Source organism: Canis lupus, chromosome X (assembly GCF_003254725.2).
Source record: "Canis lupus dingo isolate Sandy chromosome X, ASM325472v2, whole genome shotgun sequence".
Classification (NCBI taxonomy): domain Eukaryota; kingdom Metazoa; phylum Chordata; class Mammalia; order Carnivora; family Canidae; genus Canis; species Canis lupus.
This window is the reverse complement of record NC_064281.1, coordinates 38,487,019-38,511,946: the sequence shown is the minus strand read 5'-3', so window position 1 is coordinate 38,511,946 and position 24,928 is coordinate 38,487,019. Positions and strand designations below refer to the sequence as shown.

Genomic DNA, 24,928 nt, shown 5'->3' with positions numbered 1-24,928 from the left:
GCGATGGGGGTGGGGTGAGAAGCGAGGACTGCGGAGGGCAACGGACTACACTTCCCACAAGCCCTCGCGCGGCAGCTCCCCTCCCTCCCCCACGCTTCCCACCCGGAGGCTTGCGCTTGCGCGGAAAATCCTGCGCTGAGAGGAGGGGCGGGGACGACACAACGCGCCTGAAAGGGGAGGAGGAAAGAAAGAGACCATAGACTTTCACCTGGGCCTAGAAGGTCTCTTAAAGTAGTGGGGAGAGGAGGGCGGGTGGGGACCACCTTCAGAGCAGGCCGCCGGCGGTATCATGGCGACCCGGAACCCCCCTCCCCAAGGTGAGCGGCCGGGGCCCGAAGTAGTATCTCGGACGTGGCTCACAGCTCTCGACCTTGCCCCCGGGGGCGCCTCTTCTTCCCCTGCCCCAGGGATCCAGGGGCTCTTTTTTGGACGCACCCCTTTAGAACTAGACGCCCTCCTCTTACGGCTGAACTCTGGCGGAGAGCGACCCCCGACCCCAACACAGCCCTGCTTCCTGCCTTACCTTCCCCTCTGGCCCTTCGTTTCCATCTTCAGACGTGCTTTTTGGCATTTCTGATGAATTACTGAAGTAATTTCATCTTGCCAGGCCCCTAACCGCTTCTGTCAGTGGAGGACCCCCTCTTTGTCCCACTGATGAAAATGGATCTCTAGCTCGGGCCCTGACCCGACTGAGATTTGGGGGCGACCGTTTATGCCGTGAAAGTCTGACCTGGCCTTACTGCCATTTGGGGAGGCGACCCCTCACTTCTGTGTAACTCTGACGTGGCTCTGGCTCCGGCCTCTAGGCCGGTCCCTGGGCCTTTGGAAGGGAGATGCTAGGCCCTTTTACTCTTGAGGCCCTAGTCTCAGGTGTGGGGTTTAACAACCTAAGGTTTCCATCTGGGCATTTTTAGCTGTAAGAAAGTAACAGTTAATGACAGATTTTTTAAAAAATGTAAGGACCTTTCTGACTTTTGGTTAACTCTAAATTTATTTTTTCCATTTTGTATTTTGAAGAGTATGAAAGCGATGACGAGTCTTATGAAGTGTTGGATTTAACTGAGTATGCAAGAAGACACCATTGGTGGAATCGAGTGTTTGGCCACAGTTCCGGACCTATGGTTGAAAAATACTCGGTAGCCACCCAGATTGTAATGGGTGGAGTGACTGGCTGGTGAGAACATCTTTTTCATTAGATTTCATTGGCAGCCTTACTGCTGCCCTTCCGTAAACAGGCCAGTTACTGAGCGCATTCAGTGGTTTTACACTGTTAATCCCAGAAGAGCTCTACCTTGAGGCTCTTCTCTGTGATATGATTGGTGTGATCTACAGTCTGGAGACAGTGGTTTTGGTGATTGGCTTCCCCACGCCCACCACTTGTTCCCCTGGTCCCTCTCCCTTCCTTTGATTCTTTACGTACTTTCCACCTTCTCACATTTAGCAAATGTAGTGTATCTGATTCAGTGAGAGTGGGTAAAAAGGAAGATCCATCTGAGGGCTAATTATATGTAAATAATTTTTACTTGTGCAATGCTAACAACTGGAAAGACCTTTGAGGACTCCCACAGTAGAATTGGTCTCTAGGATTGAGAGCTCTGTAGAAAGCCGTGTAAAATTCTCAATGAAAATTATTGTGAATCAAATGGTTCTGTTGATTTTTGTGGACTAATTTGGATTATTATAATACTTTGAAGAAGAGTTGGAATTGAAGGACCAATTGCTTACTCTGTAATAATATTGTGGAATGCATTAAGGAGAAGCAGTTAAGCATTAACCTAACTAACCAATTAATGTTTTGGGCTGCATGATGACATGATTGCTACTGTAGATCAAGTTGTTATTCTTGGAATAAAAGATTAGCCAAATAACAAGGGTCAAACAAGTATGGCCCTTTATCTTGAAAATGTTCATGATCGTGGAGAATTTTTGACGTTTGTGGGAGTGCTTAGCTTGTGAGTAATCATTTTTCTCCCTTAGTTCTAGGTTAAATTTATCTTACATTAAATATTTACATATTTAAACTTGATAAGCATTAAGCTTTTTGATTTGTGTTTTATATGTACCTTAGAACAAGGTTCATTCCTTTATGCCTTTTTGTAAATGCTATTTTATGGTAGAAACATGCATTGTGAAGATTCTGTGATGCAAAGGTACAGTATTTCTTCATGATGTGTGCTTATTAATGCTGCTTATGAAAAGACCTGCAAAAAAAAAAAAAAAAAAAAAAAAAAAAAAAAAAAAAAAAAAAAAAAAGAAAAGACCTGCAACTAGAAGAGAGATGCCTGGTCAGGGCCCTGGTTATTCAGTTGATCCTCCACAGATAGTTTGTACCTTGATCCTCCATAATGGAGTCTGGTGCTCTGCTCACATAAGCTCACACGTTGGTGCCATGGCTGATTGGTTAATGGGAGTCTGGGCCTAAAGCCCCATCTTAAAAGACACTAAAAGAATAATTAAGCGATAGAATTATCACATTGTGTGCATTCTCCTTGTAGGCCAGACTTGGTGAGAAGCCCCATAATTGGCAGAAGTTTGCTTGGAAAGCCTAGAGACAGAGCAGGGGAAGTTAGTAGTTTAATTTTGATGGCTCATGCTGTTAAGCAAAGGATAGACATGCTTGTGAGACATGGTCTCTGGGATGTACTTGTGACTTGGCTGCTGCTCCCCCCCCCCATCAGAGCCTTTGTTGCTGACTTCCCTACTGGCAGCTGTGGTCTTTATAGTAATACGTATGTTTGGGTTACAGCCAGGTGTCGTCGGCTCAGGAGCTGTGTAATAGGACTCCAATATTACACGGGTGGTTTGTTGCAATGACTTTAGACTCAGTGCAGTAAATTTCTGCAATTTTCTTAAGGTAGAAAACTGATGTACTATCGTGGCATGTGTTAAGGAGGAATGGTTAATAGGCATTAACCTAACCAGTTAACATTGCAGACTCTGAACTCTGTAATAATATTGTGGAATGCATTAAGGAGAAGCATATCAGGTTCAGGATATGCATGGGAGGCTAAAGAGATTATATGCAGCTGTAGGTAGTTACAGGTTTTTGATGATAAGACATATCAGGACAGATGATTGCTAGGAGAGATGGGAGGTGTGAAGACTAGCTAGAGGACCCTTAGTGTGGTCTGGAAGCAAATTAATGATGTCCTTGAGAATGGAAAGAAGAATCAAAGAATGTTTTGGAAATAGAATATATAGAATTGGCAATCAGTTGGACCCCAAAGGTGATGAAGAAGGCAGAGTCTGAGATGAACTTGAGGGGGCAAACCTAGAGAATGGTGCTGTCACTTACATTGGGGACCTTAGCAACAGTTGATTTGGTTGGAAAGATGATTTTTGCCTTTGGGGCATTTTGAATATGTCATCCTGTGTGCCTGAGAAGTCCATGGAAATGTAAATTTTCCATTTATGAAGGTGTATTAGTTTCCTAGGGCTATCATAATAAAGTGCCACAACTAGGTGGCTTAAGACAAAAGATTTATTCTCATGGGTCTGGAGGCCAGAAATCGGAAAGGTGTCAGCCCAGTTAGTTCCTTCTTGGAGGCTCAGAGGGAAAAATCTGCTCCTTGCTTCTCTTCCTAGCTTCTGGTGGTTGGCAGCAAACCCTGGCATTCCTTGGCTTGTAGACATATCACTCCAATCTCTGCCTGTGCCATCACATGGCTGTCTTCCTTCTGTGTGTCTCTGTGACGTATTAGATTAAGTCATACTGGATTTAAGGCCCACCCTATTGCAGTATGGCCTCATCCTAACTAATTACATCCTCAGGGACCCTTATTCCAAATAAAGGCACATGCTGAGATTCTGGGAAGGACATGAATTGGGGGTTGGCGTGCACTGTTCAATTCAGTACAGGAGGCTACAGTTAGAAATCTGGGATTCTTTTGCACAATATGAATCTGGAATAGTTAAGGGAATATGAGCTCACTGAAAGAATCACAAAAGAAGTATGGACTGACGTTCTTACAGGATAGATGAAACAAAATGGGTTTAATTAGAGATAGATATAGGTAAGGAAGCAATGAGAAATGTGGGCTTAAATGTCATGAAGGTGGAACTTCAGCTGGACCTCAAAGGGTATAAAAGCTTCAGATGGGCAGAATTAGGTAGAAACCCCTAGAAGCAGGAAGATTAATAGCTTGAGCAGTGTGATAACCTGTTTGGAAACTAATGGGATTGGAGCAGAAGGTTTAGTTACAGTAGGGATTGGCCAGGTGTATGGAGCATCTTGACTGCATTAAGAAAAAAAAAATCACTTTTATTATGGAGAATTTTAACTTAAACAAATGTAGAAGGAAGAGTATAATGAGGCCCTGAGTACTCAACATTATTTCAGTAGCCAATCTTTTTTCCTATAAATTCCCCTCCTCCAGGATCCCTGGGTGGCTCAGCAATTTAGTGCCTGCCTTCGGTCCAGGGAGTGATCCTGGAGTCCCGGGATCGAGTCCTGCATCAGGCTCCCTCCATGGAGCCTGCTTCTCCCTCTGCCTATGTCTCTGCCTCTCTCTCTCTCTCTCTCTCTCTCTCTCTCTCCCATGAATAAATAAATAAAATCTTTAAAAAAATTCCCCTCCTCTTCTCTCCATCCCTCATTTTGAAGCATCTCACAGTTTAGATTGTGCTTTTTTTTTTTTTTTTAAGTAAGCTCTAGGCCCAACATGGAGCTTGAATTTATGATGCTGCTAATAAGATCAAGTAAGATCAAGAGTTACATGTTCTACTGACAGCCAGTCAGGCATGCTAGATGATTGTGCATTTTTTTTAAAGATTTTATTTATGTATTTGGACAGAGTGAGAGTCAGAGAGCACAAGCAGGGGGAACTGCAGAGGGAGAGGGAGAAGCTGACTCCCAGCCCTGGGGTCATGACCTGAGCCGAAAGGCAGAGGCAGATGCTTCACGGACTAAGCTGCCCACTTTTTTTTTTTTTTAAAGATTTTATTTATTTATTCATGAGAGAGAGAGAGGCTGAGACGCAGGCAGAGGGAGAAGCAGGCTCCATGCAGGGAGCCTGACATGGGACTCAATTCCAGGTCTCCAGGATCACACCCTGTGCTGAAGGCGGCGCTAAACCGCTGAGCCACCTGGGCTGCCCTAAGCCGCCCACTTTTGATTTGCCTTTAAAACAAGAGAAACTCAGGGTTTCTGAGTGGATAAGAGATATGATCAAAAGAATTGGGAAGAAATTAAGATTTTATTTAGAAAGCAATGAAAAGAAGAGAGAGAGTTTAGTACATCATTGGTTGTTCTCATTTTTGTCATTTCTTTCATTAAAGGTGTGCAGGATTTTTGTTCCAGAAAGTTGGAAAGCTTGCAGCGACTGCAGTAGGTGGTGGTTTTCTTCTTCTTCAGGTATGTCGGAGCCTTAGGTCCTTGCCTCTGCTTACATGTGTATCCCCTGGGAACTGAGAAAGTCAGGTTTAGCCATGCATTCCTGTCTATTTTAATAGAAGATGAGATTTTTCTTTTCGATATCAGTTTATGGAAAAACTAAAGTGAATTTTGAAAGCTGACATCTGTCATGAAAGACAAGTTTCAATATGTCTACATTTTGTAAACCTAGTTTGATCCCAGTAAAAAAAGACAACTATTAAAGTTTGAAGTACCTCATTTTTTTATTACATATCCAAATTTCCCTTAAAACATCCCTTCAGCAAAATAAACATTTCATCCCTAATACAACCTTTTCATCCTAACCGTTTTAAACTTATATTTAAAATTCATACAATATATAAAATTCAAAAGGTCTCTTTCTTTTCCCCATTTCCTAGCCATGCAGTTTTCCTTCCCAGAGGAAATTGCTGTTAGCAATTTCTTTCTCTTTTTTTTTTTTTTGAAGATTTTATTTATTTATTCATGAAAGACACACACAGAGAGAGAGAGAGAGGCAGAGACATAGGCAGAGGGAGAAGCAGGCTCCATGCAGGAAGCCCGACATGGAACTCCATCCCAGATCTTCAGTATCACACCCTCGGCCGAAGACGCCACTAAACCACTGAGCCACCCGGGCTGCCCACTCTTAGCAATTTCTAACATGGTTTTTTTACAACTAGGGAACTATAATAATATAAAAAGTGGAAAATTGGGTTTAAAAAAAATCATCCATAATCCTATTTCTGAGGCAGGGGGATTTGAAACTTTAGTTTTGTTCATGTTCCTCTAAGTATAAGGTTTAAAAATGCTTCGTGGTTACAGGATGTTTATCAGGATATTGTCTGGCATTCATGTCTGTTTGGCATATATTTTTCCAAAAATATCATTCCCTGAAGATCAAACACAGTAAATCCCAAAATTGAAAATCTCTGGGAATGAATGTTAGCAGCAATATTGAAGTTACAGAGAACGGTCTGTCCTACCAGATTTTTTAAATGATTGATGTTCATAGCAACCAAAATTAGACTTCAGCACCAAAGCCATTGATCATGTAATAACCGGTGTCATTGCCTGAAGTACAAAGGGACTGGGTTCATATGTGTTAAGCACAGATTTTTGAGTTGTTTACCAAACAGCTTTTTAAAAAACATATTTTCTTTCTGTTGGTGGCATTATGAGGGGTCATTGCCTACTGCTTATGGTAAGAGGTAAAAAGGAAAGTGGTTAATATCAAATTTAGGCCTTTGGATGAACATGGCAGCCTTTGTACAAAAGACAATTATATTGAAGCTGCTTTTGATTTGTGTTTATATAGAATGAAGAACATATTTAATTCTGTAGCTATTTTGAAAACTCAAGTTTGTCATTTCTGTTTAGTGGGAAAGGGTACTGGATTGGAGCAGTTTCCAAAAATACTCATTGAATGAAGACAATTACTACATTTCAGTCCACTCCGTTAGTTTTGCAGAAGTCCATTTCGATCTGCTTAATACACACCATTCAGATTCACATTTTGCCATTGCCACCTTCTCCTTTGCTGTACCTGGTCTCCACATTCTTTGAAGTCACTAATCAGAAGAATATGGGACCTATCTGCCTTAAACCAGCCCCTCCCCCCACCACCGCCTCCCCAAATATGACTTACCTTGAAAATCTACTAGAGGGAAACTAACAGGAAATAAGTAACACATGGCTTTCAGGCTAATTGCCCATTGTTCTTTAGGCTCACTACCATATTTTTGTTACCCTTACTTTAAAGATAAAAATGTATTTACTTAGAACTTAAAGCTTTTCTAGTAACTCAGTGTTAAGTGTTTTCCAGTAGATATTTAGCACACTGCCATCTTAAAATAGACAGTGGAATATAAGTCTTTAAAATTTTGTTTTTATTTTTATTTTTTATTTTTTGGAGTTGTATATGCCCCTAATTCAAAGGGTCAAATACATGTACAGGGCTTATTATAGGTTAGAGTAATCCTCTGCCTCCCTCATTATCACCTTCCCCATTTTCTACCTCCCTTGAGGCAACTATGTGAACTCTTAGCTGATTCTCAAGATATTTATTTACTTTTTCCTAAACAAGTTAATTGGCTATTTCTTGATCTTTCCGTTTGGAGTAATAACTGTTGGCTTTGTGTTTTGGACTATGAGACCTTATCATTTATTGAACTTTTCTTGCCCACTGCCCATCCCTCACATTTGCATGCTTTATGTTCCTCTGTCCCCTCCCATTCCGTGTCACCGGAGTATTGTTACTTCATAATGGTGTTAGGTCATAACCTGGAGTTCACTGAGCTTGATTCTGTGAATTTATATGTCTAACCATGTTTGGGAAGGCTTTGACCATTATTTCTGTAAAGATTTGTTTCTTCCTATTCTTTTTCTCTTTTCTTGCTGAATATGACCCTGCTTATGTGTATGTTAGGCTTTTTGATAATGTCCTGAGGTTTTGTTCACTTATTTTTTCAATTTTTTTTCAAAGTGTATAATTTTAAGTGATCTAGTTTTGAGTTCACAGATTCTTTTTTCCGTCATCTACCTTTTGACATTAAGCCTTTTCCAAAAATTTTATTTCAACTACTGTATTTTCTAATGCCAGAATTTTCATTTGGTTCTTTTTATATTTTCTAGATCTCTGGTGAGATTACTTGTGTTTTCATCGATTACAAGTGGAATTTCCTTTTCCTTTTGAGCATAGTTGTAATAGCTGTTTTAAAGTCCCTATAATTCCAACAACTGGGTCATCTTAACGTTGGCATCTGTTGATTTTCTTTTTAGACTAGGCCACATTTTCCTGTTTTATCCTATATCAAGTAAGTTTGGATTTTATCCTGGGCATTGGGAATGTTATGTTGTGGAAACTCTGGATACTGTCTTTCTCCTCTAAAGAGTGTTGATATATTGATTTTCTCAGGCAATTAACTTGGTTAGACTCAAATTGTAAGCTCTGTTTCACCTTTGGTGGGTAGCAGCTTAAATATCAGTTTATTTCTTTTAGCCTCGGCCAGAATGCATGGCTCTGCCCCATGAATGTGTGGTTTAGGACTTGAATAGAGCTTACACATAGAATTTGGGGCTCCCCTTATGTGGCTTTCTCATTTCTGGCAGCTGTTACTGTCATAGACTATGTCATCTGGTTCTTTGGGCCAAAAGATGGCATGTTTTCTATTAAAGTTTTAGCCATCCTACAAGTGCATCCTGCCCTCAGGATAAAACCAGAAAAATGGGCAACTCACTTTACATTGCTCCTTTCTTAAAAGTTTTAACTCCCCTTGAAACCTGCTCACTTTCGTTAATTTTGGAGCCCCTGTGTTTTAGCCAGGGTTTATAGTTGCTACGTACAGGACGGTCCCTAAGGTTCATCATCACCTCCATGCCTGTGACCCAAATTGCTCTGTCAGGGACTGCCAGGAAGAGCTTTCCCTTGCCATTTGGGTCCCTAAGGTTCATCATCACCTCCATGCCTGTGACCCAAATTGCTCTGTCAGGGACTGCCAGGAAGAGCTTTCCCTTGCCATTTGATTTGATCACCATACTGTTTAGCTAAGGCTGGAGTTTGAAGTGATAATAGGTAAATAAACACAGGAAGGAATGCAGATAAATTCTTCTGTGGAGTCATTCATAGTGAGAATGGAACTTAAGATTCTTAGTCGACCTATTTCTATAAAATCAGATACTTTTATTATTTGAAGTATTTTATATGTGATTCAGAGTCAAGTGATGCCTTACAAAGTTAACAAAGAAAGCATAAGCATGATAGAAGAGATTTGTAATGATGTACATGGCTTAATTGTTTACTACTAATGTGATTCTTTACTTTTTGATTTTATTATTAAGAGAGACTAATTTATGGTACTGGCTCCCATACCATGCTTTATTCCTGTTCAGATTTTGTAGTGTCTCGGCTATACCATATGCTTATACCATAGTTAATAAGCATTTAGCTATAGTGTTTTATTAAAAGGACTTATGGCTTGAAACTTGTGTACAGCATATTTCTTTTGTATTCCACTTTTGGAAGCGATTACCAGAAAATATTCTTAATTTAAGTAAAGAGTCAGAGTTAGTAAAGAGCCTTTATCAAGCTACTTTAGATCTGTTTAGTGACCTAATAGCTGATTGGCATCTGATCCCTTGTAATTAAACATCTGTTTAATTAAGAGGTACTTTTTAATTAGCTGTATAATTTGGATTGTCTCTTTGTCTTTCTAGCTAATTCCCAAATTCCAAATGTTCTGATAGAATTATAGCACAGTTATAATACAGTTTTTGGAATCTTCCCATCATGTACTACTATACATTTCCTAACGTAGTGTTCATCACATCTAAGTAATTAATTATGCTTAATATCTTTTTTTCCCTTATGGATGCAGAGTTCTCTGTTGGCTGTAGTTTGGGGGGCCTAGAATAATGCCTGGCACAGAGTAGACACTCAGTATTTGTTAAATGAGTAAATTGTAATATCTTACCTATAAACTTCATAGATTTCTTGAAATCTAAATGTCCATATATTTGGTGATAGATTTGTCAACAACCTAGTTGGTTTAGAATTAACCATTTTTATTATATTTTTGCAGATTGCCAGTCACAGTGGCTATGTGCAGATTGACTGGAAGAGAGTTGAAAAAGATGTAAACAAAGCAAAAAGACAGATTAAGAAACGAGCAAATAAGGCAGCACCTGAAATCAACAATATAATTGAAGAAGTAAGACAGTGTACATTTTTTACTCCTTTTTTCTCTTTTTTCTTTTTCTTTTTTTTTTTTTAAGATTTTATTTATTTATTCATGAGAGACACAGAGAGCGAGAGAGGCTGAGACACAGAGAGAGAAGCAGGCTCCATGCAGGGAGCCCGACGTGGGACACGATCCTGGGTCTCCAGGATCGTGCCCTGAGCTGAAGGCGGCGCTAAACCGCTGAGCCACCTGGGCTGCCCTTCTTTTCTTTTTTAATGAGTAATCTCTATGCCCACTGTGGGGATCGAACTTATGACCCTGAGATCAAGAGTCTCATGCTCTACCAACTGAGCCAGCCAGGCATCCCTGGCTTCTTTTTTCCCTTATGGGTTTCACTTCCCTGAAAAGGTGACTAGTGATTATCTTCTCCTAAAAAGTGAGTGTTTTTGGTCATGTTTAGGGTATTCAATAAAGTTGGGGATCAAGCCACTATTTAAATCAATCAGTGGAGTGGAGTGGAAAAGCAAGCTTAATTAGAGCATGCAACTATTAATCTTGGGGTTGTAAGTTTGAGCCCCACATTGGATGTAAAGATTACTTTTTTAAAATTTTTTTAAAAATTTATTTATTTTATTATTATTATTTTTTTAGTAGTTTATAATATAGTTTCACCTGCCAGTCTCTCTGCCTACTTTCATCTCTATGTAAAAGGTGATAATATTATTTTTCTAGAAGGTTTCCTCCACTTTTACAAATGTATACATGTGTAGACAGCATGTGGTAAAACTAAAACTACATATTTTTTTCATGAGCTGGGATATTTTGAAAATGTATTTTATTAATATATTAGTTTTATTAATGTTTTATGTATATTTTTCTTATCCTCTGTTTAGAATTAAATTGAATACTCCTTGCCTTTGTTTTTGTTCTGTTCTTTTAATACCTCCAATTTGTAATTTTTTTTTCCAATTTGTAATTTTGAAAAATTTCAGACCACTTGAAAAGTTGAAGGACAAATACAGTGAATACCCAAATACCCTTCACCTATTTACCTAATCATTTTATAACATTTGCTTTATCTCTCTGTGTATGTACATGTGATTTACACATTTTCCCCCCAGCATTATCTTCTGAGCATATGTATATTCTCCTATACCACTACAGTTACTCTTATGAATCTACCTCAGATTCACAATCATGCAATAATATTTCCTAATATACAGTCTATATTAAAATTTTTCCCTAAAATACCTTTTATACCTTTTTTCACCCAATTAGGAATTATATATTGGGGCATCTGGCTGGCTTAGTCAGTGGAGCATGCAACTCTTGATTTGGGGATTGTGAGTTCAGGCCCTACATTGGGCATAGAGATTACTTAAAAATAACATTTTTAAGGGATGCCTGGGAGGCTCAGTGGTTGAGCATCTGTCCTTGGCTCAGGGTGTGATCCTGGAGTTCCAGGATCGAGTCCCACATCGGGCTCCTGCATGGAGCTTGCTTCTCTTCCCTCTGCATATGTCTCTGCCTCTCTATGTGTCTCTCATGAATAAATAAATAAAATCTTTAAATAAAATAAAAATTTAAAAAACAAATAAAAAGAATTACATATTGCAATTGGTTGTCATGTCTCTGAAGTCTTTAGTGTTTAGCAGTCCCGTCATCTGTGTTTCGTTTTTGTTTTTGTTTTCCCCCCATCTTTCATAATACTAACATTTTTGAAGCATGTAGGCAGAAGGCCCCACAGTCTGGCTTTGTCTGATTGCTTTTTCATGGTTTTATTTGGGGTAAGCATTTTACCAAGGTGATATTTATTTGATCTTGTACATTTTTTCTTGCCGGCCAAGTGGACTGTTAACAAATATCATTGTGTCTGCTGTGGGAATTTATTAAATCTGTGTTAATAACTTGCTAAGTGGACCATTTATGTCTGCCCTACAGCTTCTTGTTATCTGAGAGATTTTTGCGACTGATATACACATTATCTCAGTAGCTAAGAAGCTTATTGGATCTGGCAGGGGCCCTCTGCTTCTTCAGATCATAATGGACAGCCTTGGCATCTTGTGTGGTGGTTGGCACCTGCAGTAGTAGGTGTACAAGAATCTTTGCCAAATATTTATTGAATTGGGGAAAACAGCTGTGAGAATGTTACTTAGCACCAGATTTAATAAGTAGAGTGTTTTTCTTTAATTTGCATCATTTTTTTTCTTTTTCTTATTATGGCAAAATACACTTAATGGAAAATTGACCATTTTAATTATTTTAAAATGGCACAATTTAGTAGCATTAGGTACTGAATTAACACTTTTGTGCACCTATTACCACTATACTAGAACTTTTTCATCATCCCAAACAGAAACTCAAACCATTAAGCAAACATTCCCACAATTGACCCCTCTCCCCGGACCTTGCTGGCCTCTGTCCTACTTTCTGTCTCCATGAATTTCACTATTCATGTCAGTGAAATCATGCAGTGTTTTTTCTCTTTTCTGTCTTATTTCACTTAGTGTAGCATTTTCAAGGTTCATCCATGTTGTAGCACAATTAAGAGTATTGTTGTTTTAACTTGTGTTTCAGGCAACAGAATTTATCAAACAGAACATTGTGATATCCAGTGGATTTGTGGGAGGCTTTTTGCTAGGCCTTGCATCTTAAGAAGATGAATGTCTATCACAGTGGAGTCACCTATAAGAAGAGAAATGGTGACAACAAGGTGGTTTCTCAATATTACTCACCGCCAGATTATCCAGGGCAGCAAGAAACAACTAGGTGGATAATACCAAACTCAGCTTAATGTTTTGCCATTGAAGTTTGGCAAACTAGTATCTGCTGTAAAAACAAACCCATATGGTATGTGTACAATAGTATTCCTGAGCAAAACATGCCTTTCATGTATTTTTTAAAAATTTGCATTTGTTTTGAAATTAGCCTATAAAATACCACCATTGGATGTAGATCTATAGAGAAAGAAAATGTGTTGGATATATTTTCCAGTGAAATATTATCCTTGTTTTATTTAAATAAAATGTTCTTCATTTTGCTTTATAGTATATTGCCCGTAATTAAAAATTTGTATTATAGCTTCAATATTACGGTTGGCTTTTTTTTTTTTAAAGATATGTTTGCAATAAACTGAAGAACTGTAATGCCCTTTTGTGGAAGAATTTAGAAGTAATAGAATGATTAAAAATATTAAACAGATTTAATACCAGTTTTTAGGTGGTTGTTTTCTGCAATTCTTACTTTGCTTCTATAAGTTTAGTAAGCAGCTTCAAGGAAGGCCTTTCTAAGGAAATACTCATGTCTAAAGCACTCTCTCTCTCTCTCTCTTTTGATATCTATAGTTATAAAAATTTCTTGTGTATAAGCTTCTTTAATTAATTTATTTATCCTGGCAGCCTGGGCAGAACTAATTATTTTGAAGGTACATGTAGCTGGGTCACTGATTGATTTTATTAACCTTAAGTGAACCTCTTTTCTCATTTCTAAAAATCCTAATTATTATTTTGGCCCCTTTTTCATCACAAAGAGGTAAAAATCACTTTAAAATACTTAGTAGTATGGTATGAATTTACTATCTGAAAGACAGTGATTTTCTGTCACTATGAAATTGTAGCTTAAAGAGAATTGTCTGTCTCATCTAATCTGAGATGTAAGTGCTAAGGCTTTCAGGTTTTGGTGACATTATGTTGAACGCTAGGCCAGTTGATTGTTTTTCTAAGCCGCCTCACACTCTCTCAGAGGCTCCTGTGCTCAGAAAAGCTCTCAGTGTTATTTATTTTATTCATAGAATTCTATGTTAGAATTGGAAAAACAGCAAAACAACACATATTGGGGTCTTCATATTTTTAAGACTGCAGGGATCCAGACCATCTCCTTTCCATAGGAAGCCTCCATTATATATTTTGTGTATTGTAAACATGAGGCATTTCATACATTCCGGATTGGTTACAATCTGTGTGCTTTCATTATCACAAGTCTCCTTAGAATTGAACGTGGGGATTGATCTTCAGCTTCTTCCTTTACTCTCATTAGCGCCTCAGATACAGTGCTAAGTAAAACTCAGACTTTCTTAATACGAAGCAATTTTGCTTATAAATACTTGTTTTATCCTTGAGCTTTTCTCTGTTTCATCCTTGCCAAGCCTTCCATTTCTGTGGAATCAGAGGGAAAAATATGCCACGTTAGGTAGAAAACCTTGGCCACACTTCCATGTACCCTATCCTTGTGATGCTTCCATTGACTACAGTGGGGTAGGCAACTGTGGGGAGCTCTAGTAGCTGGCTCAGTCAGTTCATTTTGGAAATATTTACAATGTCTGCTCTGTGCTTGATACACTAGGAAAGTGGGGGCACAAAAATGTCTGCCCTCAAATAGGGGCTCGAATCATCCTCTATAAAAGTTCTATTATAGTATAGGAGAACCTGGCATATGATTAGTGGCAAATAAGTATTAGGGATAGCTACTTTTCAGAGTCCAAACGTGAATGAGAACTGAGAAAGATAGCACTTCATTTTTACCTATACGTTTCCAAGTATATGTTGATACGTTTGAAAATGTTTATATACAAATGCAAAATAATACCCGTGCTCTCCATACTGTCGTTTCTGCGTTAGTGCCCTTTATTCGGCCTCATGTCTGCACCATCTCCCCACAAGGTTATATGCTACTTGAGGCAGTCATTTGTGTTAATCAATCTCTAACTTGTGACACATGCTGTGTAATGCTTTGTGCAAGGTAGGTATTCGGTTAATGTTGTGAATGGGTGAATGAATATGTGGAAAGCGTATTACTGTGCTAGAGTTGGTGTCAACCTATGGGAAGCTTTTTCTGGGTAGCAGTCCAGTAAATCAGAGGCTCCATCAGAAATGACTTGGTGGGGCTTAGTTGGAGTGAAAAGCTGACAGCCTACCTTTGTCTCAGATGGGTATTTAAAATAAATAAATAAAACGGGAATTTTTATGTTTGAGGACATAAAAACAGAGATGTAGTTAAACTTGAGTGTATGGAATACAGGTATTTTGTGGCCTAGGCTTTGGAAAATATAATTCAAGGACATTTTGATTGATCTTTATTTTTTATTTATAATGCTCCCCAAACCTCCCGCCCCCACAAAAAAAAATTATTTTTAATGTGTTTTCTTATTCTCAATATAAATGAAATATGCTCATTATAGAAAAATATATCAGCATAAAGAATATATAGAATGTTCATAATAAAAAAAGAATGTTCATAATATGATGGACTTAGAGAAAATTGTTGTCTGTATTTTGCTACACAGCCTTTAGAGTCTTTTCTACCTATGTGTGAACACATTATATGTATTTTGTATAAAAATTGAGCATAGTTTATGTACTGTTTGATAAATAGCTATTTTCAGTTACATATTATGAATATCTTTTTTATAGTGGTAGGTACATTTATGATGACAAAGATATAAGTGCCCACCCTCATCCCTTTTTATGAGACAATGACTATTAAAAACTCTTTTTATATACATTTTAATGTATTTTTATATTTTAGTGTCTAAGTTTGGCTAGTATATATTGAATGTCCACTCTGAGAGTTAAGAAATCCTGTGCACATCCACTTTCTTTTTTTTTTTTGATAGCTAATATAGTGTTTCTAGTAAATGCCTTTATTACTTTAAATATCACACTTTTTTTCTGTCCTTATTTCCCACCTTCGATAATATTTGCTAACTCCCTGTAATTAAAGATGAGGAAATGGACTTATCTCTTCCCTGCCACCCTCAGGTCTCCTGAGTTTTGTTAAATTATTATTACTTTTAAAAATATTATTACTTTTAATGGAACATTCAAACGACAGAATTTTGTACAATTATTAAGAGAAAGATAGAGCTGTATAAATTGATCTGGACAGATCCACATGTTAGTGATGTAATCAGGTTGCAAACAGTGTGATCCCACTTTTTTGAAAAACTCTTAACCTGTGAGCATAAGTATGTATGCACACGGATCCTCATAGAGGCTGTCCCTGAGAGTTTGGTATATGTATAGGATTCTCATGTTGTATTTTCAACATTTTTATGTCATCTTAAGGCTTTACGATGAGTACATGTTAATTTGTATTTAGCAAAAGGTTTGTTTTAGAACTAGGAATAGGAATGTGATAGGTTTGCTTCATTCACTGAATTTATTTTTTAAGTTGTTTTTGTAAAAATAATGTACATATAGTTAAAGAAGTCAAATAGTATTTGACTACAAATCAGGCTTCTAAAAAAGGAAGCACTTCTCTGCTCTACCTTTTGCCAACTTCGTGGCTCTTTCCCCAGAGAAGTTTCAACTATAGTGGTTGTTTCTTTTGGTATTTACTACAACCACATTTCTTAGACTTTGTATTACGATAAATGACTTGACTCGGACTTCCTACTATGGTAGATGTGGATATAGTTCTAGAACACCTTCCTATTTGCATGCGTGTAGGAGCAACTCCTTACATGACTATAAAGTTTTATACATTGCTATGATGAATATTGTTTACTGGTGAATAAGGACACAACCTCCTATAGGTCCTTTTATAATGGGTTCAGCTGGAATCTACCTTAGCCTGAACCTGCAAAGAGCCCTGGAGCTTCAAGGGCACTGTGGCTGGCTGAATCATGGCCTCCCAAAGATCTTCATATCTGAATCCCCCTGAACCTGTGAGTACATTAGGTTATGTGGCAAAGGAGAATGAAGGTTGCAGTTGTAATCAAAGTTGCTAATCAGCCAATCTCCAAGAGGTTATTCTGTGGTATCCTGGGCCCAATGTTATCACAAGAGTCCTTAGGATAGGAAGAAGCAAAAGAAAGAGTATGAGAAAGAGATGTGCCTATGAAAGAATGATCAGACTGGTGCTATGTTGTGGCTTTGAAGATGGAGAAAAGGGGCCATGAGCCAAGGAATACTGGTGGCCTCTTGAAGCTAGGAAAGGCAAGAACACACATTCTCCCTTATTACCTCCAACAAGGAACATAGGCCTGCCTACACCTTGATTTTAGTTCTTTGGGAGCCATGTTGGACTTTTTATTTCCACAACTGTAAGATAATAAATTTGTGTTGTTTCAAGCCACTGTATGTGTGATCATTTGTTAACAGCAGCAATAGAAAACTAATAGTGGTCCACTGAATTGTCCTCCATTGTAGCAAGGGAGCTGGCTTTTTGTATCCCCATTATCAGCCAGGTACTGGTTGCAGTCTGCCCTTAGGGGTTGGGATGGGTAACCTCTTGGCCAGGGATATACTGCCGCCTAGGCAGTAGGTCTAATGGCCCAATAAAAGGGGTCTAAGCGAGACACCAACAGGCTTCACTACAGTGGGTAAATCTAAGCCAACATTGCATGTACAAAACAATACTTATGTCTACTTGGGGGTGGGAGGGCAGTAAAATGAACGTAGAACTAAAATATTTGGATTTGTGATATCAAGTTCTTGTATTGTTCCAAAACTTTTTTTTTCTTTTAAGATTTTATTTATTAATAAGAGACACAGGAAGAGAGGCAGAGACACAGAGAGAAGAAGCAGGCTCCTCGAGGGAAGCCTGATGTGGGACTCGATCCGGGGACTCTGGGACCCCACCCTGAGCCAAAGGCTGGCCTCAACCACTGAGTCACCCAGGTGTCCCTGTTCCAAAACCTATTGATGAAGCTCATACTTTGTGCATGCATATTAAAGTTGTAAGAGGAATCCCTAGGGGTGCCTGGGTGGCCCAGTTAAGTGTCTGCCTTTGGCTCGGTCAGGATCCCCCGGGTCCTGGGATTGAGCCTCATGACGCAGAGCCTGCTTCTTCCTCTCCCTTTGCCCTTTCTCCTTGTTCGTGCCTACTCTCTCGCACTCTCAAATAAATAAAATCTTTTTTTAAAGCATTTCTTAAATTAATTATTAATTGTGAACAAAGTACATTTCAAACTTACCAGTAAGCAATTCAGTCTAAAGGCAGGAAAAGAAGAAGCATAGAGAAAGTAAACAGGAAGCATAAAATGAGATGGTAAAAGTAAATCTATCAGTAATCATACTTCAAAAGGAAAAATGAACAGAATTTGCAATGTACTTTTAAATGAATATTCTATGTAAAGTCAAGCAGTGGGATTAGAGCCACAGAAAAGGAAATGTTTATAAAACGTCACTGTTCGGTGAAAAAGTCTCCAAGCCTCAAGATGTAATAAAGCCTCTTTTCATTTTCCTTCAAACCCTCCCACCCCCACCCCAATCTGGGACAGACTCAGCACCTACTGTTTCTTACATCTCATGTGTTCTTTCTTGGATTAGTTATATTTTTGGCTGAACTATTTTCTTGAGTAATTCTTACAGGTGTGGGAGGTAAACTTTCCGAGTTCTTGTATGCTTAAAATACCTTTTGATCTCATATACTTTAAGATTGACAATATTTTTCCCTTAGAATTCTGAAGACACTGCTCCATTGTATTCTACTATCTGATGTGTGATGTCAGTCGGCTTTGGAAACTTTCTGAGTAACCTTTTTTGTATTTTTTTCTTTGAAAGCTTTGTAGATTTTTTTCTTCTTCCTTGGAGTTTTGAAGTTTCATAAATTTGTCTCTAAATGTGAGTTTTAAAAAACTGAATTAGAGAGCTTTATTTTTTTAAGATTTTATTTATTCATGAGAGACACACAGAGGCAGAGACATAGGCAGAGAGAGAAGCAGGCTCCCTGTGAAAGTCCCCCCTGATGCAGGACTCCATCCCAGGACCCCAGGATCACACAACCTGCACCAAAAGCAGATGCTCAACTACTAAGCCACCCAGGTGCCTCTAGAGAGCCTTAAAAATCCATGGTAGTGTTCTTTTGCTGTGTGCTGTTGTTGCAGAAAAGATACACATTGCTAATATATAAAAAACAAGGCCAGTACGAGGAGTCTAAACTCACTGCCTAGATTAGGAGATTGAGAGCCCCAAAATAAGTGCTCAGTAAATATGAGAGGGAGGGATTCAGAATCATGGAAAATGAAAGACAATGTTTATCTCTCATTATATTCAGCATTCTTTAGTTTCTTTCATTCTGAAGATTCATGTCTTTTGCTTAAGCAAATTGTACTTTTCAAATAGGCTTTATTTTTTAGAATAATTTTAGATTTACAGAAAAATTGAGTCAATAGCACAGAGTTCCCATATATCTCCCCCAGGCCTCCACAGTTTTCCCTATTATTAACATCTTATGTTACTGTGGTATGTTCAGTACAATTACTGAACCAAGGGTGATACATTATTATTAGCTAAAGACTATATTCAAATCTAGTTTTTACCCAATATCCCACACACACACCGCCCCATCCCCATCCAGAATAGCACATGACATTTTTTGTCAAGATTTCCTTAAGCTTCTCTTGGTGTAACAGTTTTTCAGACTTGGGCTTTGAGGAAGAAGATCACAGAGGTAAAGTGCCATTTTCATCATGTCACCTCAAGGATTCATACTATCAACATGACTTACTGCTGATGGTGCCCCCATCACCTGGCTTGGCTGTTAGTCAGGTTTCTCCACTGTCAAGTTCTTTCCATTACTGCATTGTTGGAAAGGCAGTCACTGTGTTCAGCTCCACACTTAAAGACGGAGGAATTATGCTATGCCTCCTTTAAAGTGGCCTATCTACATGAATTCTTTGAAATTCTGCACAGGAAGGAGGTAAGTGTTTTCTCCTCTGCTTATTAATTTATTTAATCATTTATATCAGTAAAGACTCATGGAAGTTTATTTTATGCCTTGGGCCCTAATGCAATACTACTTCATTTTGTTCTACTTGTTTCAGTTGTGTCCATTGGGGGCTTTTTCTGGGGGCTTCTGTGTTCCTTTGGCATACCCCATCAGTGTGTTTTGCAAATCTTATTATAATAATACTTTTGATTATTTCTTCCCTGGCATCCTGTCTATCCTTTACTTCTGGAACACTGATTAGTTAGATGTTGGAGTTTCTAGATTTTTCCTTCATAACTTTTTAATATTTTCTGTTTGTTTTTTGCTTTATATTCTAGGATAGTTCCTTAATTTTACTTCCAGCCCACCAATTTGGTCTTTCAGGCATATTATTTAGCCTGTTCATTAAAATATGTAGGTTAGGGCAGCCGGGGTGGCGCAGCGGTTTAGCGCCGCCTGCAGCCCGGGGTGTGATCCTGGAGACCTGGGATCGAGTCCCGCGTTGGGCTCCCTGCATGGAGCCTGCTTCTCCCTCTGCCTGTGTCTCTGCCTCTCTCTCGCTCTCTCTGAATAAATAAATAAATCTTTAAAAAAATAAAAATAAAATATGTAGGTTAATAACTAATGTTCATTCATTTCCTAAGAATCCTTTTTTGTATCTCTGCTAGTTTCTTTTTCACTGCAATCTATCCACTTTTTGTATTTTACTTTTCTGTCGTGGGTTGGTTTTTTCTCAAGGATCTAGCAATTCTTAAGCTTAAGTTTGTATTTACAAACAAAAGTATTGCTTTGATTAATATAGATAGCTGGAGTGGATTTTCTTTGTGGCTCTGCAGGTCTGCTTTAGCAGATTCATCTCAAAAGGACAGGTTGGGGGTGCCTGTGTGGCACATTTAGTTAAGCAACCAACTCTTGATTTTGACTCAGGTCATGATCTTAGGGTCATGAAATTGAGCCCTGTGTCAGGCTCCATGCTCAGCTCAAAGTCTACTTGAGATTCTCTGTCTCTGTTCCTCCCCCTCTTGCTCTCTCTCTCTGTCAAATAATTTTTTTTTTTTTAAAGAGGACAGATTGTAGCTGCAAGAGGCCTTCCTTGTAGGTGTGGAGTGGGGTTGGGAGGACAGGGAGTAGTAGGCAAGCACAATTCCATGGAGAACTTACTGGGCAGCTCCAGGGGTGGAGCCTGTTCTCTGTTTTCTAGTCCCTGCCCTTGGCACAGTGCTAATTCTACTTAACTCAGGTTTTCACCTCTTGAGGACCAGTTTCTTCAGAGAACATTCTTAGACTTTTCTGATCAGCATTCTGTTCAGGTGAGGGGGAAGAAAAGGGCCAGTTGAGAGAAATTGTTCCAACTCAAGCCAAATGAAAATCTATAACTCTGGAAGGGCATACTTCCCTGCCCCCTTTTCTCAAGGCTGCTTTGGCAAGAACCCTTCTGATGACTTAATCTGTGGTTTCCTGTCCTCTGACTTCTCTTCTGATCCCATCTGCTTTCAAATGTTTCCAATTTCACATTTTTGTCTGTGAATGGCACCTTTGTTTTCCAGCACTGTTAGGATTTTTTAAAACTTTATTATGGAAATTGCTAAAAATATATAAGAGTAGAGGGAACAATATTAAAAAAAACCCATGTACCCATCACTTAATTTCCAGTTATTAACACATGGCCAATCTTATTTCAGCTATACTCTCCCACTATTATAACCACCCTCTCCCCTGCAATTATTTTGAAATATACCCCAGATATATCATTTTACCAATAAACACTTTCTATGTATCTCTAAAAGATAAAGACCCTTTAAAAAAACTATTACTATTACTGCACAAAAAAATAACAATCCCATAATAGTATGAAATATCCCATCAGTATTCAAATTTTCCCAATGATCTTAAGGGTTTGTTTTTTTTTCTTTTTATTACAGTAAGTATTCTCAAGTCAGTAAACAGGGTCCACACATTCTATCTGGTTGCTGTTAAATTTGTTAATTATCTTAATTTATAGTCTACAGCTCCTTTTTTAAAAAATAATTTATTTGTTGAAGAAACCACATCATTTTCCTAGAACTTCCTATATTTTGATGTTGCTGGTTGCGTTCTTGCTGTGTCATTTAACATGTTCCTTTGGCTCCTGTCTTTCCTGTCAACTGAGTTAAGTAAACAGACATAATTAGATTCAGGTTTAAAAAAAAAAAAAAAAAATTAGATTCAGGTTTGATTTGGTTGCAGGGAGAGCCAAGAACATTTCATAGATGGCGGTGTGTACTTTGCGTTGTATTGCAAGAGGCAACACATAATTTCTGGTTATTTCTTTTTGGGGAACATTAAAAGTGATCGGTGGGTTCAAATAGTGTCAGCCTAAATCAACCATTATAAAACTTCCCATCAGCTTATCACTGGAACATTTTGAGCATCCATTAATAATGACTGCCTAGAACTATGATTTCATTTGGGGTTATAAAATAGTGAGATTCTAAACTGGTCATTTATTTTTTAACAAATCCTTTAAAAGTTGAATTCTTTTAGACACAAAAACACATTTCCTCATCAACTATTGGGTTACTTTGAGATACAGTTAGTTATAGAAAAGGCAGTATGTGAAAATTTGCATGAAATGGATGAAGTTTTCAAAAAACACAATTTACCAAAAATTTATTCAAGAAGATAAAGAGAGGGGATCCCTGGGTGGCTCAGCAGTTTAGCACTGTCTTTGACCCAGGGCGTGATCCTGGAGTCCTGGGATCAAGTCCCGCGTCAGGCTCCCTGCGTGGAGCCTGCTTCTCCCTCTGCCTGTGTCTCTGCCTCTCTCTCTGTCTGTATCTCTCATGAATAAATAAATAATCTTTAAAAAAAAAGAAGATGAAGAGACTCTGAATAAAACCTGAAGATTTTTTTATCTATTAAAGAAATTGAATTTGTAGTTTAAAGCCTCCCATAATGGAAACTTCAGGCCCAGATGGCTTCAATGGTGAATTCCTTCAAACATTTAAATAACACCATTTAATAAATTTAAAAAGTGGAGGTGGTGCCTCTGGCTGGCTCAGTCAGTGGAGCATGAGACTCTTTATCTCGGGGTTATGAGTTTGAGCTCCACGTTGGGTGTAGAGATTACTTAAAAATAAAAAATGATAATAAAGAAATAATGCCATTTTACTCAAACTTCTCCAAGGAACAGAAACAGCAGAAACACTGCCAAATTTATTTTATGAGGGCATCAGAACTTTAATACCAAAATGTAACAAGGACATTACAAGAGGAAAATTAAAAGCTGCTAGCTCCCATGATCATAGACTCCGACATCCTAGAAAAGTATCGCAAATCAAATCCAGCAATATGTAGGAAAGGATAGTATATCATGATCAAATGGGATTCCTTTCAGGAATACAAGATCAGTTTAACATTTGAAGATCAATGTATTTCACCTCATTAATGGAATAAAGAGGGGAAAATCCCATGTTGCATCAGATGCAGAAGCATTTAATGAAATGAAACAATTATTTGTCATAAAAATATAGACTCTCAACAAACTAAGAGGGGAACTTCTTCAATCTGATAAAGGGTATCTACAAAAAGTATATGTCATACTTAATGGTGAAATATTGAAATGGAGAATGAGACCAGAAGTTCATTTTAACCGCTTCTGTTGAACTTCATGTTGGAGGTTCTAGCCAGTGTGTTTGTTGTTCTGCTGGATGAGAAATATCTTTGTGAAACTTAACTTGCATCTTTTTATTACCAAGCAGGTTGAACATTTTTTCATGTTTAAGGACCATTTGCATTTCTTTTTCTTCAAATGTGTGTTCATTTATCTTCCCCATTTTCCTATGGGGCAGATGGCCTCTTATTTCTGTATTTTTAAACAAATACTTCAAGGAAATGAAACCTTTATCTGAGATACAGGTTGCAAATATTTTTTCCCAATTTGCCATTTGTCTTTTTCCATGGTTTATGGTGTTTTTTAGCATGGAGGTTTTTGTTTTTCTGTTTTTAAAATTTTACATGGTCAGATTTAGCAATATTTTTTCCCTAGTTTCTGGATTTTGATTCCTAGTTAGGGAAATATTTTGCATTACTGAGTATAGAAGAGTTTACCTATGATTTCTTTTGGGCATGTATGGTTTAATTTTTTATCTTTAAATCTCTGCTGTATTTGTTTGGGGCATCTGGGTGGCTCAGTCGATTAAGCATCTGCTCTTTGCTTGGATTGTGATCCCAGAGTCCTGGGATCAAGCCCACAGTCAGGCTCCCTGCTCAGGGGTGAGCCTGCTTCTCCCTCTCCCTCTGCTCATATTCTCTCTCACTTTCTCTCTCTCTCGCTCAAACAAATAAATAAATAAAATCTTTAGAAAATAAAAAAAATAAATCTCTGCTGTATTTAGAACTTATCAGATCCCGTTTTATCTTTTTCTGTATAGCTAAGAAGTTTCCCCAACACGATTTATTAATGGTCCATCTTTCCTTCACTGTATTTGAGATACAACCTTTATGATATACCAAATTTCCATATGCAGGTGGACCCACTTCTGGGTATTCTGCTCATTTGCCAATGCCCCCTTTAAGTTTCTGAGGCTTTATAATAAGTTTTTTTTTTTAAAGCAAGTGTTATTGGGGCACCTGGCTGGCTCAGTTGGTAGAGCATGTGACTCTTGATCTTGGGGTTGTGGGTTCAAGCCCCACATTGGGAGTAGAGATTACTGAAAAAATAAAATCTTAATTACTTAAAAATAAAATCTTTTAAAAAAACAAGCATTATTTATTTTTTTTTCAGATGGAAATAGACCAGAATGCTTTATTATTTCAATAGGATGGATTTTTCAAAGCAGCAATGAGGGATCCCTGGGTGGCGCAGCGGTTTGGCGCCTGCCTTTGGCCCAGGGCGCGATCCTGGAGACCCGGGATCGAATCCCACGTCGGGCTCCCGGTGCATGGAGCCTGCTTCTCCCTCTGCCTGTGTCTCTGCCTCTCTCTCTCTCTCTCTCTCTCTCTCTCTGACTATCATAAATAAATAAAAAAAAAATAATAATAATAATAATAATAATAAAAAAAAGCAGCAATGAAATGTGCATACCATAAAGGAAAAAATGATAAATTTACTACATTTGAAAGTAGTGTCATTAAAAAGTTTGGTGGCATAAAAGACATCATTAAAAATATTTAAAATCAAGGATGTGAATATACGTTTGACATATATATAACATACAAATATTCTAAAATATATAAAGAAAGAAAA

The 24,928-nt window shown here is 38.1% G+C and overlaps 1 protein-coding gene across 1 annotated transcript; it reads left to right on the top strand.

Annotated features, from left to right (window-relative positions):
- Nucleotides 1–129: 129 nt before the first annotated feature.
- On the top strand, nucleotides 130–13,261 carry FUNDC1 (FUN14 domain containing 1). The gene is made up of 5 exons (XM_025468791.3): nucleotides 130–317; nucleotides 1,018–1,174; nucleotides 5,278–5,353; nucleotides 9,952–10,080; nucleotides 12,628–13,261. Exons 1-5 carry the CDS (start codon nucleotides 290–292, stop codon nucleotides 12,703–12,705), a joined length of 468 nt encoding a protein of 155 aa, XP_025324576.1. The 5' UTR covers nucleotides 130–289; the 3' UTR covers nucleotides 12,706–13,261.
- Nucleotides 13,262–24,928: the final 11,667 nt, after the last annotated feature.